Source organism: Tenrec ecaudatus, chromosome 14 (genome assembly GCF_050624435.1).
Source record: "Tenrec ecaudatus isolate mTenEca1 chromosome 14, mTenEca1.hap1, whole genome shotgun sequence".
Lineage (NCBI taxonomy): Eukaryota > Metazoa > Chordata > Mammalia > Afrosoricida > Tenrecidae > Tenrec > Tenrec ecaudatus.
Window position 1 is genome coordinate 41,541,776 of NC_134543.1, and position 16,341 is coordinate 41,558,116.

The 16,341-nt window shown below is 41.9% G+C and overlaps 1 protein-coding gene across 4 annotated transcripts in view; it reads left to right on the forward strand.

The window, feature by feature from the left end:
• PPP2R5E (protein phosphatase 2 regulatory subunit B'epsilon) overlaps positions 1-15,174 on the forward strand; it is a 172,107-nt gene extending 156,933 nt beyond the window's left edge. For 3 of the 4 annotated variants that reach the window (XM_075531953.1, XM_075531956.1, XM_075531954.1), the window contains 2 exons: positions 1,056-1,157; positions 11,102-15,174. In XM_075531953.1, the coding sequence (XP_075388068.1) occupies positions 1,056-1,157; positions 11,102-11,201 (202 nt within the window). In that variant the 3' untranslated portion in view covers positions 11,202-15,174. The remainder of the gene's footprint in view (positions 1-1,055; positions 1,158-11,101) is intronic. The other variant, XM_075531955.1, reaches the window with a different exon arrangement.
• The last annotated feature ends 1,167 nt before the right edge of the window (positions 15,175-16,341 follow it).

Below are 16,341 nucleotides of genomic sequence, written 5' to 3' on the forward strand. Positions count from 1 at the left end.
AGCTTGTAAAAATAAAGAGCTGGCAGACAATGGAGTCAGCTCGTCTCCTGAGGAACTCGAATGGTTCTATTGCACACAGAACGACCCTTCTCCTTCACCACCCCTCTCATTTGAGGAAGGTCAAGCCCCGAAGTAGAAGTGAGCTCACTTCAGTGTTCCTTTTATTGGGCCAGGGCAGAAGCTCCCACACACGTGGACTTTCTTGTAAATGTTTTAGAAACAGCAAACGTACTGATTTAACTTATGCCGTAATTGTTAGCAATTCCTTTTTTGTTGGGGCCGCAAGACGTTTGTTTCAGAACGAAAGTGCAGTTGCATATTTTGGCCACAGGCAGTGCTAGCTAGACCTGGCCCGGTAAGTACCGCTGGGGCATGGTCTTCAGACTGCCCAGCAGCTTCTTCTTTTACTGGACCAGCCAGGACCCCCTATTGGCCCACCATGCCCACAACCACTAGATAGCCTCACCAGCTTGTGGCTTATCTCACTAGCACGTGGATCCAGTAAGGAAGGAGGCCAAGCAGGAGTGGTTGGACCAATGTAAATCACAAATAGAAAACTAACTCATTACTGATCCACTTCCAAAGATGTGGTGTGTCATATCCTTGATAGGAACAATTTAGATCTAAAATGTGTTTCCATGGGAACTGACTTTGATTTTTGAAGAATTATATACGCTATTCCTTTAAAAAAGAAAATTCCCTGCAAATAGAATTTGGTGTCAGGTTAGTCCTGTCACCAGCTTATTTTTAGGGTGAAGTGGCTTTATTTTTGGACTTCCGTTTACGTTACAGAGTGTCCGGGTACAATAATCACAAGAGCAGAATTCGATGTTCTGTTTGTTTGTGTTTTAAATCCTTGAACGTCACAGAAAGATTTCCTGCCGTGAACCATGAAGAAGGTAGCTTTCTGGATGCTGGAGGTCATTTCTACTTGTAACTAAAACGGAAAGAAGACGATATGCAAAAACAGAAATGAAAAGCGCTCCTTCAAATGAAAGTTGTGCTTGAGCTTTCTTTCCTGTTGTGTTGACGTGCCTCTTTCTTTGGCTTCACAGGGCGATCGTGGCGTTAGTCTACAATGTCTTGAAGGCGTTTATGGAAATGAACAGCACCATGTTTGACGAGCTGACAGCCACTTACAAGTCAGATCGTCAGCGGTAACTTTTTAAAGCTTTTTTGTCAGCTGCGCATAACGCTATCTGTTGAGTTCTTCCCATGCTCTTTGCTGAAGTTGCCTCATTAAACCCTAAATCTTAAGCAGCACAGTTTTGTTTATTTCTGTAACCATTTTCGCATGCTCCTTCGCTGTGCCCTTCTAAGTTTGCCACTGGGTGGTGAAGCTTGTGGCAATGTCATTTCCACCAGGCTGCTTTTTTCCTTCCCTTCAATAATATTTCATTTCTGCTTCAGAGTTAAGATGTTGATACTTAACTGGTATTTAGACCCATTTAGGAGAACCAACAGCTAGTTTGCCATCTGGATTCAACTCCCTTCTGAATTTAATTTAACCTAGAATTGCGCTGGTCTTATACTTCACTCCAGCAGCATATGAGAAATTAGGCACCATTTGTCTAGATTTTGGGCACAGATTTCCCTTTTTCAGATTCACTGTCATTGAGTCAATTCTGACTTATACTCCTGGAGCCCAACAAATTCATTACCATCCAAAGGGCCCGAAGAAGACCATGGAGATTCACAGCCCACAGTGAACATTTGTCTAGTAAAGGCATTTTTACTTTCGTTCACTTGGTTCTTTGGCTTTCTTATTTCTTGGCCAGTATGTCAGACTTTCCAGAAGAGGCACTTAAATGGACTGAGGAGCCCTGGTGGCTTACTCATTGGCGGCTAACCATAGGACAGCAGTTTGAAACCACCAGCCACTTCAGTGGACAAAGATGAGGCTTTCTACTCCCATAAGGATTTAGAGTCTTGGAAACCCACAGGAGCAGTTTTACCCAGTCCTACAGATTCGTTATGAGTCAGAATCAACTCTATGGCAATGTTGTTGTTTTACGGGAACTCCTAGTAGTGAGGCTGTGGTTTCACTTTGACCACCTCGAAGCAAATGTCAGATTTTTCTGTTATCATATAACTTAGGATCTCAGTGTTCATACAAATGTCCGTGCTGAATCTCCTTAACAAAGCGACCTGAAGTTCCCTCATTTCTTTGCTTTTAGCCCGAGTTTGAATGTATTACTTGCATTTTACTGATAAAAAGAGCAATGAGGAGCAAGGTGTATTAGTAGAAATTAAAGAATCCGTTTGGTGATTTTTTTTTTTTGGTCATTGAGATGTAGTTTGCAAAAAGTTTAATTAGAAAGAAATAGCAACCTTTCGGCTATTAACAGAAGAAGAGTTTGAGATCTTTTCCCACAATGGGAGTGTAGATTACCAGTTTGGGGCTATGTAGCACCCAGATGGTACAGTGGTTAAGCACTTGGGTCTAACCTTGAGGATGTCGGTTCTAATTGACCAACTGCTTCTGTTGAGATCCCGCTAAGCCTTGGAAACTCACTGGGGCTGTTCTGCTGTGCACTGTGTGGGCTCTCTGGGTAGATATTGACGGAAATGTTTGATTTTGCAAATAAACTTTTTATTGTGATTTAAGGACGAGCATACTGTCGGTTTTAACATTTATACACATTTTGTTGCCCCTTGTCCCATTTCGATCCCGTCAGAGCACCATCACTCGTCGCACTCCGCCCCACGTTCTGACTCCTCTCCCATCCCTCCTCCTGATTGGACTCGTCCTGGGGCAAACACACCCTTTTGCTCTTAATGGGTTGGTTATTCTAACGGGGTGTGTTACGGTGCTATTCTTGGAATTGAAATAATTTTTGCACTTGTTGGAAAGCCTTAAAGTTTCTAATAATCCTGCTTGTCCCCAACTTAAAAATCATTTTTTAAAATACGATCTTAAAAATGGAAAAGTGTATACTTTGATCTGATGATATACGATTAAAGCATGTTGTGCATAGTGCTCTTTAGTAGAGCAACAGGAAGCTCATTATTCTAGCTGAATAAGGGTCCCATCTGTAGAATGCCCTCAAGAACATTGAGGTCTGGTCTCTAACATAGTCATTGATTGGTCTTTCTTTAGTTGAAACTTAATAACGGACTAGGATAAAATGTATGATCATTTAACATCAAAATGAAATAGACCAATGCCTTGCAAGACAGATTAAAGATGACCAAAGAGAAAATATATCCGTGTAGTATAGATTAGGAATAGACAGTATTGTGAAGTTGATTCTGATGAACTGTTTTATGTGTGTGTGTTAAATCATTTTATTGGGGGCTCTTACAGCTCTTACCAAAACCCATACATCCATCCATTGTGTCAAGCACATTTGTACATATGTAGCCATCAAACTTTTCAGGACCTCTTTTTTCTTTTTAAATGTTTTTAATCATTTTATTGGGGACTCATGCAACTCTTATCACAATCCATACATACATCAATTGTGTAATGCAAATTTGTACATTCATTGCCCTCATCATTCTCAAAACATTTGCTTTCCACTTAAGCCTCTGGCATCAGCTCCTCATTTTCCCCCCTCCCTCCCCATTCTGCCCTCTGTCATGAACCTTTGATAATTTATAAATTTTGTCATATCTTACACTGTCCGGCATCTCTCTTCACCCACTTTTCTGTTGTCTGTTCCCCAGGACGTGGTTATATGTAGATCCCTGTAATCGGTTCCCCCTTTCCACCCCACCCTCCCGGTATCGCCACTCTCACCACTGGTCCTGAAGGGATCATCTGTCCTAGATTCCCTGTGTTTCCAGTTCTTATCTGTACCAGTGTACATCCTCTGGTCTAGCCAGACTTGTAAGGTAGAATTGGGAATCATGATAGTGGGGGAGGGGAGAGGTGGGGAGGAAGCCTTTAGGAACTAGAAGAAAGTTGCTATACTGTACCCTGACTGGCTCATCTCCTCCATGTGACCCTTCCATAAGGGGATGTCCAGTTGCCTACAGATGGGCTTTGGGTCCCCAATCCACACTCCCCTTCAATCACAATGATATGATTTTTTCTTCTTTGATGCCTGATACTTGATCCCACCTCGTGATCACACTGGCTGATATACTGTTTCCATGTGGACTTTGTTGCTTCTAAGCTAGATGACTGCTCGTTTATCTTCATGCCTTTAAGACCTTAGATGCTCTATCTTTTGATAGCCAGGCTCCATCAGCTTTCTCTGCCACATTTGCTTATGCACCCATTTGTCTTCAGCAATCATGTCGGAAAGGTGAGCATCATGGAATGCCAGTTTAATAGAACAAAGTATTCTTGTATTGAGGGAATACTTGAGTGGAGGCCCGATCCCCATCTGCTATCTTAATACTAAACCTATAAATATATACACACAGATCTAGTTCCCCATCCTCATATATATTTACATATGTACATGCCTTTATTTGGACCTCTATAAATAACCTTTTGCCTCCTAGTTCTTTCCTGTATTTCCTTTGACTTTCCTCTTAACATGCTCAGCCTTCATTTAGGTTTCAGTAATTCTTCTAGGTTACATTGCCCTTGATCATTCCCTACCAGGCCCCCTACACCCTCCTCCCCACTGATTTGGGTTACTTGTTGTTCCCTTGTCCCTGGGTTGGTTAACACCATTTCCTTTCCTTCCACCTCTCCCTCTCCTATGCCTGCCCTGGAACTGTTGGTCCTTTTGTTTGCGCCTCCAGATTGTTCATCCAGCCTATCTTTAGACAAACCTGCGGAGATAATAACATGCACAAAAACAAGACAGCAAAACCAAGCAACAAAAGAAAACAAAACAACAAAAAGCCAACAAAAAACAAAAACCACAACAACAGCAAAAAAGAAAAGCTTGTAGTTAGTTCAAGGACTGTTTGTTGGCCTTTGGGAGTGTTTTCCAGTCAATCAACTCTGATGGGGTGCCAAGCCCTGACCCAAAGTCTATTTTTGGTATTCTCTGGGGACTTCGTTGCTCTGTTCCCCTTGCTGTTCTGTTGCACGCCCTTAGTGTTTTTGCCTCTGTATTATGGGATTAGATTGGGCGGAATTCCCACAATGCGTCTCCAGTGTTACCCCCTGTAGGGCTATATGGGTTAGTAAGGGATGTCGTGCCTCATAGTGGGGCTGGCCATATGGTCTTCTCTTTGGATTGGCTACTCTGGGCAGAATATCATTCTCAAGGTTTGGCAGGCCAGGATGTGCTCCACTCTTTCTCCCCCCCCCCCCCCCGCGCCCCTCTTCATTTGCTCCTGTGTGCTTTGATCAGACACGTCCCTCTCCCTGAGCTGTAGCTTCAGTGCTGTCCTCTGAAATAAATTCTTCTGTGGGAGGGGCAGGTGTCCACATAGTTGGGATTGGGGCTGGCCCCTCAGACGTCTTCACTGGTTCCCTACTCCATGCCAGCAAGTTTCATTCACATCTTGGAGTACTGGGTTGAAGTCTGGTTCCTCTTTCCTTGTGGAGAACATTTTCTTTCTACTTGAGCCCTTGGTATCTGCTCCTGATTTCCCCCACCTCTCTCTCATGAACCCTAGAAAATTTATAAATTATTATTTCATGTCTCACACTGACTGATGTCTCTCTTCACCCACTTTTCTGTTGTCTGTCCCTCTGGAAGGGGGTTATATGTAGATCATTGTGATTGGTTGCTCTTTTCTTCTCCCCCTCCCCCACCTTCCCCTTACCCTCCCGCTACTCTCATTATTGGTCCTGAGGGGTTTATCTGTCCAGGATTCCCTGTGTTTTGAGATCTTATGTATCTCAGTGTACATGCTCTGGTCTAGCCTGATTGTAAGGTAGAATTGGGGTCATGATAGTGGGGGTGGGCGGGGGAAGCACTAAAGAACTAGAAGAAGGTTGTATGTTTCATCGGAGCTAAGCTGCACCCTGACTGGCTCGTCTCTTCCTTCTGACCCTTCTATAAGGGAATGTCCAGTTGTCTACAGATGGGCTTTGGGTCTCCACTGTGTACTCCCCCTCATTCACATTGATATGATTTTTTTGTTCTGGGTCTTTGATGCCTGAAACTTAATTCCATCAACACCTCATGATCACATAGGCTGGTGTGCTTCTTTCATGTGGGCTTTGTTGCTTCTCAGCTAGATGGCCACTTGTTTATCTTCAAGTCATTAAAACCCCAGATGCTATATCTTCTAACAGCCGGGCACCATCAGTTTTCTTGAAACACCACACTTGCTTATGTACCCATTTTGTCTTCTGCAATCATGTTGGGAAGGTTCTTGCATTGAGGGAGTACTTGAGCAGAGGCCCAATGTCTGTCTGCTACTTTCATACTTAACATATAAATAAATATATGTACTTAGATCTATTTCTCTATCATTATACATAAATATATTCATATATGTACATGCCTGTATTTAGATCTCTATAAATATCCTTTGCTACTACTGCTCTTCTCTCTTTCCTTTTACATTTCTCTTGTCCCACTATCTTGTTTGGCCCTCTTTCAGGTTTTAGTAATTACTTTCGGTTACATTGTCCTTGATCAAGCTCCACCAGGCATCCCACACGCTCCTCATCATTGATTTTTAGATCACTTATTGTTCCCTTGTCCCTGGGTTTGTTAACACCCACTTCCTTTCCTCTGCCTCTCCCTCTCCCATGTACCGCCAGCCTCATCAGTCCCATTATTTTCTCCTCTGGATTGTTTATCCCACCTATCTTACCTAGATAGGCAGAGACAATAATAAGCACAAAAACAAGACAGAGCAAGAGAAAACAACAAAAGAAAACAGAACAACAACAAAACCATCGACAAAAAAAGAAAAGCCTCTAACTAGTTCCAGGTGTTTTTGTTGCTCCCCTCCTTGAGTCTGATGCGGTGTCACTTCCTGGCTCCAAAGGCTATTTTGGGTATTCCCCAGGGATATCATTGCTTTGCTCCCCTTGATGGATGCTGTGTTGCAAGCCCTTAGCATTTCACCCCGGAGTGGCGGCGTAAGATTGGGCACAGTTCCCATACCGTGCCTCTGTTGTCCCTTGTAGCACTATGGGTCAGTGAGGGACATTGTGCCTCGTGGTGGGGTCGGCCTTATGGTCTTCGTGCATTGGCTGCTCTGAGCAGGAATAGCGTCTTTGTGGCTTGGTGGGCCATGATGAACTGGTTTGTTTTTGTGTTTTAATAATTTTATTAGGGGTTCATACAACTCTTATCACAATCTGTACATACATCAATTGTGTAAAGCACATTTGTACATTCATTGAAGCCCTCATCATTCTCAAAACATTTGCTCTCCACATAATCCCCTGGCATCAGATCTTCAATTTGTCGCCTCCCTCCCTGTTCCCCTCTCCCTCTTAAACCCTAGATAAATTTTAAATTATTATTTTGTCATATTTTTCCCTGTCTGACATCTCTCGTCACCCACTTTTCTGTTGTCCGTCCCCCAGGGAGGAGGTCACATGTAGATCCTTGTAATCAGTTCCCCTTTTCCAGCCCACCCTCCTTCTACCCTCCAAGTATCACCACTCATACCACGGGTCCTGATGGGATCATCCTCTCTGGATTCCCTATTTCCAGTTCCTATCTGGATTTGAGCACTTGTTGTTCCCTTGTCCCTGGGTTTGTTAACACCACTACCTTTCCCCCCCACCTCCCCCTTTCCCATGTTCCCCCCAGAACTGTCGGTCCTGTTGTTTTCTCCTCCAGATTGTTCATCCAGCCTATCTTATTTAGACAGACCTGTGGAGATAATAACATGCGTAAAAACAAGACAGAGCACAGCCAAGCAACAATATACAGCAAAACAACAATAAACCAATCACACACACACACACACAAATAAAATAAGAAGACAAGCTTGCAGTTTGTTCAAGGATTGTTTCTTGACCTTTAGGAGTTTTTTCCTATCCAGTCTGTTGGGGCACAACGCCCTGGCTCCAAAGCCCACCTTCAGCATTCCCTGGGGACCTCGCCGCTCCGTTCCCTTGCTGTTCTGTTGCACCCCCTTAGTGTTTTGCCTCCGTGTGGCGGGGTCAGATCACGCAATTTGCACACTGTCTCCGGTTTTGTCCCCTGCAGGGGCTTGGGTCAGTGAGGAATGTCATGTCTCATAGTGGGGCCAGCCATACGGTCCTCTCTGTGGACTGGCTGCTCTAATTGGGGTCATCGTCCTCACGGCCTGGTGGGCCAGGATGTGCTCCACTCTCTCCTACTCCCCCTTCATCTACTCCTGTGTGCTCTGATCAGATATGTCCCGCTCCCAGATCTGCAGATTCAATGCTGTCCTTTGAGATATTTTTGAGGGGAGGGGCAGGTGTCCATGCAGTAGTTGGGACTGGGACCAGCCCCCCGTGATGAACTGGTTTTAAGTGGTTTCTAATGATTGGACTTTCTTAATAAAATAGGGTTTTTGTTTTAAACAAGGATAATACTTTGTCACATGAACATAGAAGAGTACCATAGATTCATGGGAAACATTGGTTTCTCCGTAGATAACTAGAATAGAGAAGAATGCAATTTGTGCAGTGCTATGGAGAAGAACTGACTGAAGGATTTCACTTATGTGTGGCAAGAAGTTAATCATTTCAGTTAAGATCAAATACATTTTTATGTATTACAAGCTTGGAAATAGTGGGTGGAATAAGTATCTTAACACTGTTAGGTACAGATGTCAACACTGGTGCTATGTAAAATTGAAATTGGTAGAGAGTTTGGCAATATCCGTAGCATGACAATGTGGTTCAATTTTTGAATTCTTGCCTACAAAGAAGGAGAAAAATGGTCAAGAATGAGAGTGATAGTAACCAGATGAGAAATTTTTAGAAAGTTTAAGATAAAGTTGTCATTATGGAAGATGTATGAGAATGCAGCATAAAGTTAATCTGGGAAAAATCCCGAGGACACATTACATCGAATGCTACAAACTTCCTGATGAAGAGCATGAAGGAAATGCTTCATTAACAAGATGATGAGTATGGTAATAATGTCAACACTTACTCAAACTGCAAATTAGGGCAGCAGTGTGAACTTAATGTATGTTTGAGCTGTTTTTCTGTTGAGAAAAATTCCCTAGCTCTTATAGAACCCTCCTTTTGCTTCTAAAATAAAGGTCACGTGCTTTGAGACTCAGCGGGACCTATACTCAAGTCTCCATTCTTGATAAGATTTATAGTTAAGATTTATGTTATCTCGAAAACCGTACTGAGAAACCAGAAGTACTATTTTGCGATATGTAGCATGCTTTGCAATTATGGAGCTAGAATCCATAATGACTAGTGGATTATTTAACCTTTGATTCTTACTGTCTTATAAGTATGCCTGGTGTTTTTTCAAGGTCAAAATGAAGAAATAGGTAGTTAGTTGCAGAGTATTATATCGAGTAAAATGCATATGATACAGATTGTATTTGAGGTAGCTGAAGCGAGTCACAATAACTGAAAACCACATTCACTCTGTTGAATTGATGTCGACTCGTGCTTGTAGCGATGCTGTAGGACCGAGCAGAGCTGCACGGATGCTCCGAATCGGAGACAGACTCCTTCACCTTTCTCCTGTGGAGTGGCCCTTGGCCTTGAACTGCTAACCCTTCAGTTAGCAGGTCAGCACTCCACCTGCTGTGCCATCAGGACTCCTGATTATAGTAAACAAGGCCTAAATTTCCAAAATATGAATTGAACTCATTGTGCTAATTAATATATTACCTAAGTAAACATTCCCTCAAAACTGACATGGAGGCAGAATATAAAATTGCTTGAATGTTTCTAGAATGTTTCACAGGGGAGTGTGTAAAGGTTAATTTCAGTAGCTGTAGATATTAAAATAACTTTTAAAATTATGACATAAAAAATGAAACTTTGGATTTTTTCTGAAAATAACTTACATACATGTCTTACTTAAACCACGATGATTTCCCCAGCCAAATGATATACTCACTATGTCAGATAGCGAGGGGCCTAAATTTCAGGAATTACCTGAATTTATAGAGTCCCAGATGTCATCCAGATCTGCTGCTTTTTACCGGCTTACTGTAAACACCAGAGAACCCGGCAGACTTCTTAGAGCACCTGGTGGTCCTGTCGCCGGTAATAGCAGTGGGATTTATTTTGTAAAGTAGGTCTGAAAACATCCATTTTGGAAAAGAGTAATTTCGAAATATTATGTGCAAAATAAAATTTTGTGACTCTATTTTAGACATATGCTTTTTTTGGGTTCATTTCCCCAAACAGTACAAGCTGAACTTCTAGAACTGGCCTAGTCAAGTGGCCAGATTTGAAAGGCTAGCACATTTTAAAAATTAATATGCAATTATATTAGCAGAGTTTTGTCTAGCTCATTAGAACTGAAATCCTTCTCCCCCTAAAGAGAATCTAGCTCAGTTGTCGATATTGGTACAAAACAAGTTAGCAATTTGACTTTAGTGGTCAGTTAATATTTGTAACAGCAAGATTCTGCCACAGAGGTTAAATGCAAATGGTATATGCAAATAGATATTGATTTTTAAAAGGTTGATTTTATTGGCCTATAGCATTTTCTAAATTGATGCCATCTTCAGCATCCTGCTTGATAGCTAACCATCTTTGGGAGACAGTGAGAAGCTTTGATTCCTAGCAACTCTGTGGTGGCACAGAGCAGAATTGCCCCACAGAGTTTCCAAGGCTATAGTTTTTACAAAGCAGATGACCCTGCCTTTGTCCTCCAGGCCGACTCATCCCGCAGAGCAGCTGGTCAGGTGATGAGCAGCCAAGCATGTAACCACTGCCCCGCCAGGCCTGCTAAATTCTAAGTAGGACCTGATCTTGTCACTCATGTCCCCTTAGGTTCAGGATCGATAGGACTGATAGTTCAGCTTTCACAGGAATATGAAGTTCTTTTTCCTGTATTAAGCTAAGTAAAAAGGAATATAAACGTGAAATCTTAAAATACATTTGCTATCTCCTACTCTGTTCATTACACTAGTTTTATGTCTCTTACAAGTGTCAGAAATCAAGAGAGCAAGAGAGAGAAAACACCCACAAGCCTTATATGAAACTTTGCAAAGAAATGCTTTAATATACATGGGGAAAGTATGTTGATGTGGCTGTTATTGTTGATTAATCTTTTAAACCATTGTGGTTGTTGATGTTCTGTTCTGTTTCCTTCCCCAGTGAGAAAAAGAAAGAAAAGGAACGTGAAGAATTGTGGAAAAAACTGGAGGATCTGGAGTTAAAGAGAGGTCTTAGACGTGATGGGATCATTCCAACTTAACAAAAATACTGAAAGCAGCATTACTAACCTGTGGAGTCACACATTTATGTAGTAGAAGATGGAGCAACAGTTTCCTGTATTGTGCCACTTTACAGTAGATTTCACATTTGTTTCATTATTACAGCGGCACTCTATATACCTACCTGTCTGTCAGTAAAGGAGAATCAAAATAAGGACTTCAGTCCAAAGTCTGGACAGTCGATGGGCTTCTCAGAACTTTGCAAACATAATCATTGTTCTAACCCTCTTTAAAAACAAACAAAGCAATCTTCAGAGATCTGTTGATGAAATTGCGGTGTTAAAATTTCATTGTTGGGAGTTCCTTATTTATCATTAGCAGAGAGTATGATACAATTTTCAAATGTGAACAATCTTAAATTTAGCTTGTCTTTCTGCTAAGCTGTTCAATGTATTTATAGTAAATGGAAGAAAAGAAAAAAAAAGACTGCCATTTCCTATGGGTTTGTCTAGCGTTCTCCTCGGGATAACTTGGCTGTGATTTGACCTCTTTTCCTTTTGCCCAGCTCCATGGGTTGAATGTCCGTGTGAAACAGAACCCTGAACTCGAAAGGACCCTGGTCAGAGTTTTGTTTGCGGGGTGAACGTCTTTCCAGTCACCAGGTAGTCCTGGTGCTCCTTCACTGGTAATTTAGGAGTAAAGGGAAGAGGTGATAAGCATAGTAGGGAAGGGAATTTGGGATTCATTGCATCCGTTTATGGTGACTCTAAATCAAGGTCTGGAATCCTCTGAGAGCAGGCCCTGGCGCATCACCGGCGTCAGTACCTGGCCAGTATTAGTTGCAGACATCATTGAACATACACGCCAGAGATGTTTTAGAAATGTCAGCCAAACATCCTTTTGGACCATTTTTAAATAAGAAAGACAAACACGAAACAGTACAACCATGAAATTGATCGCCAGGGATTGTGAATCTAATTGGGAAAAGAGTTGAGCAAACAGCCTGGACTGTTTGGAGTTGTTGCCTTACTTTTTAATATGTATTTATAAAGTATTTCAGCAAAAGAGGATGTAGCCTTGTGGATGGGGGTACCCACAATAACAGGTTACAGTGTTTTTTTGTAGATTCTTGCTCTATATCTCATCCCAGTGCCAGGCCTGTTTTTAGCCAGAAAGGATTCAGGATATATACATTACTAGGCATCCTGAACTGGATGCAGATTCCTAACTACTGTATTTGTTACCAAAAGTGATTCTACAAATGCTACTGAAAAAAAAAATCTGGAAATCCCTATTGTCCTAAGTATTAATAATAAAGTTTAAAAATGCTTTTATATCAAAGGTGCATTCTGACCAAATTGTTTAAGACAAAAACAAAATGTACAAACAAAATCTAGGGCTGTGTTTGAGGTGTATCGCACTGGCTCTCTGTATTCAAAAGAGGAATTTTGTATCTTGGGTAGGTAATACGCCGATGACATTTGTGTACAGTATGTACTTAACCTAATGCCACTGCGTTATGATGTACTGCAAGGTATGTGTTTGGGATTGATTTCCAAGATGCTTTTTACTTGTTATGGGCACAGCAGCAGCAGCAGCGAATTGATAGTCCTAAACCATTTCCAGCAGTATTCATAGTAGAGAGCTGATTCTGTGTTCATGAGTGGAATTATGATTAGTAGCAAACATGAACACACCAACTGTTGTTGCTCTTAATAGAAATATTTTTCTATATTCTTCCTCCATCTAAATAGAAAGTAGGATTTGCAGTTTCATTTTTTTTTTCCAAGAAAAAAAGGGAGGAAACCGGAAAGGAAAAATCAGTAAATAAAAAGGCCCTTAACCTTTCTCCCCTGTTGTGTTTCAGGATTATCAGGTCACAGATTATGTGTAAAAAGTCAGTTAATTATGGGTATTGTCATCTCAGTCACTTTGTAAAAACAAAGCAGAACTTGGCATTGTTAATTTTGGAAGAGAAAAAGCAGTAAAAGGATCATATGCAGCACCAGACAACATGGTTTCATGGAATTAATAGAATTTTTTTTTTTTAAAGAAAATGGAGATTCAGTGTAAAATTGGCACGGGTTGCCAAAGAGGAAACAGCTTTCAAAGTACTGGAGCAACGATTCAAGTTGCGATACTAAAGATAAAAAATAAATTTGTAACAATCATCTTCTCCAGCCCTTTGGTTTCAACTATGCCTCCCATTAATTTCTGATAATATAAACTCTGCTCATTGTTAATTCATCTCGTTAAAACAGGACATTTGAATCCTCAGTGTATGAACTAGCTCTGCCCACTGGCATGAAATGCAGTCATGTGAAATGAGAAAGGCCAGGATCCTGCGCTGCCCCAATTCTGCTCTCACCCCAGGGGAGAGCGACCCTGAAACCTCTCATGTCAATATTGTCCATGGATGATTCCAGACTGAGAAGAATAAAGGGAAATGTTAGACACATGTAAAGAAGCAATTATGGACCTGTGTCTAAATTCCACAGGGAACCCTCTGAGAAGAAACACTGTCTTGTCTTTTTTAACTGAAAGAGGCACTGTGGCATTTGTCATGCTGTGTCCATTGGCGCAGAGTGACCGAGGCCATCTGACTGCTGCACCAGGTGACTGACATGGTTCAGGACACACTTGCTGCATTGGCAGCACCCCTCCCTCCTCGTCCCTTCCCACCACGCTGCTGTTGCTGCCACTCAAGTTCATGTGACAAAGGCACCTGTGCTATATTTTGTTTGCTTCATAAATTCCCAGAACTATATATAAATATATTTTTTAAATAGCAGATATTGTAGTTAGCGAGTGATGATCACTCCAACCTTGCCTCTACCATATTGGTTTTAGGGGTAGGAGTAAGAGTCTCTGGGTGGAAAAGCTATGAAAAACAAGCCAACCCGCGGTTAGAGTGATGCCAGGACCTCGGCCTGTGGGCCTCGGTCAACGATGCGAGGGAACGGACCCAGCCGATACTTTGAATCACGCATGCGTTCCTTTTCTCATCGTGTCAGTGTCCCCGGTTCTGTACCCGCTGTGTTTTGCTTTTGTCCTGGTTAATTTTATTATATTTTGCTCTCGTCAACATCTCGACTGTTTTTTATAAAATAAAGTAATAAAAAATAAAGAAAAACAACCCCCTGGGTGCCGCGGGATACTCACAAGCAGGGCCCTCTCCCTCGTCTTGGGCTGCTTGCCTGAACGGAAGGGTTTAATTTATTGCGTACCCCCCTCATGCGTGGCACAGTCCAGTGTGCGGAGCCAGAAGTTGCAGATGATTGCACCTGCTGTGCTTAAAAGCATGGCCCGAGGCTCAACCACACTATGGGAAGAAGAAGAAGGGGGGGAGGGAAGTATATTTAGAGCTTTAAAAGCTTTTTTATTTTTTTGTGGGTTTAGGGGTGGGAAAGGGAAGATATATGGAAGTTCTTGGCATTTTTAAGCGTTTAGAGCTCCTCCCCCTCCTTTTGTTGTGTAATCTCCCTTGAATTGAATGCACTGACCTGACCCAGGAAATGACAGGAGTCTTTGTTCTGATGCTGTTACCAATGCTACATTAGGTGACCGTCGCCCATAGCCCATAGCGGGAAGGAAACTAAAGGGTGGCCCCAGACGCCATCAGTGATGTTTTATTTGCACATCCAATATTTTTATTTTTGTATTCTGGCTCAACTGAGTAGTGAAGACACAGGCCACAAAGGCGTTTTCCAGTAGGTATATCAGCAGTGCGCTTTCATATTCCCAAATGTGTGACTTTGGGGATTCACCGGGATTGTGCGTCTTGAGAGAGCGCGGAGGAAGTGCCCCTCTCGTGGAAGGTTCGTGTGTGCGGCTGCTTGTGCACGAGAAGCAGCAGCAGCAGCTCTTGGATGTCTGTGAACGCAGGTTTCCTTTACTTCCCGTTCTCTCGACTTTTTTTTTCTTTTTTGGGGGGAAAATCATGCATTGTAAATAAATTGTAACCAGACCTCATGTATCAATGGGGAACTTTCAAATATAAATATTACCAATATATTTTCTGGTTGTTGTCTGATTTTTGACTGAGGAGAATAACACATCCATTACTTTTGGTTTGAGGGTTTTGCTCTAGCTCCCTAAGTCTTTTGGTATTTGAGGATTTCATTGTTTTAGCAGGAGAGGGCAGCAAAAGTTCATTTTACCTGTAAGAAATGCTGTAATACATGATTGGTTTTAAATTTAGGGGCGTGTGTGTGTGTGTGTATGTGTGTATTGCATTGCATCTGTTGGAGAGGTAAAAATGAAACAGGTTTTATATGAAAAGTTGCATATTAAAATTATAGACGGACTCAACTAGACAAAGAATGAGATTTCTGATCCACATCAAAGTTAATGCCTCAAAGCAATCTTTCTCAGCTCTGGGTAAAATATGAGACTACCTTTTTAAACAAGACAATGCAAGCTGAGTCTTAATCACTTGGAGTTTAAAATGTCTTTCTTTGGAATTGATTTACTTTTCTTCAGAGTGGTAAGAGAAACAAACAAACAAAAATAAACGAAGGTGCTCTCCAAAAGAAACAAATGTAACCTTCCCCATTCACCGATGTGAGAGGTTCTGCATTGTTGGCGCACCATCATAAAGAAGCAGGGAAGAGTTCTTGGGTGCCTGGCTGTGGTGTTTGTTTGTTTCTGGCCTCTGGCTTCTTGAACTATACAAATGGTATGATTGATTGTCTTGCCTTGAGGCGATTGGTTTCCCAGCTTTCATTTTGGGGGAAAAAAATCAACTTTTGATTAGAGATATGTAAATAGTGGGAATCATTCTGGTATCTGTTGTTTTTTTAGCAAAATATCCCCAAAGTCAATGACTTAAAACAGTAGCATTCATTTATTTTGTTTACCAAACTGCAATTTGAGCAGGACTAGGCAAGACTGGGGCATTTCTATTGAAACAAGAAATTCTTTCCACTGTGACTGGTGGGATCGTGCTGGTGGTTGGCTGCCGCTCCAGCGGGCGGCCTTGGTTCCTCTTGACCGTGGCCTTGCGCAGGCTGCTTTGGCTTCCTCACATATGGGTTCTCATAATGATTATTTCAACACACAGGAGGTGGAAGCTGCCAGTCATTTGAGACCTGGGCCCAGAAACTGACACGGCATCACATCTGTCATTTTCGAAGTCTCAGCATCTGCTCAGATTCAAGCAGAGGGGATATAACCTCATCA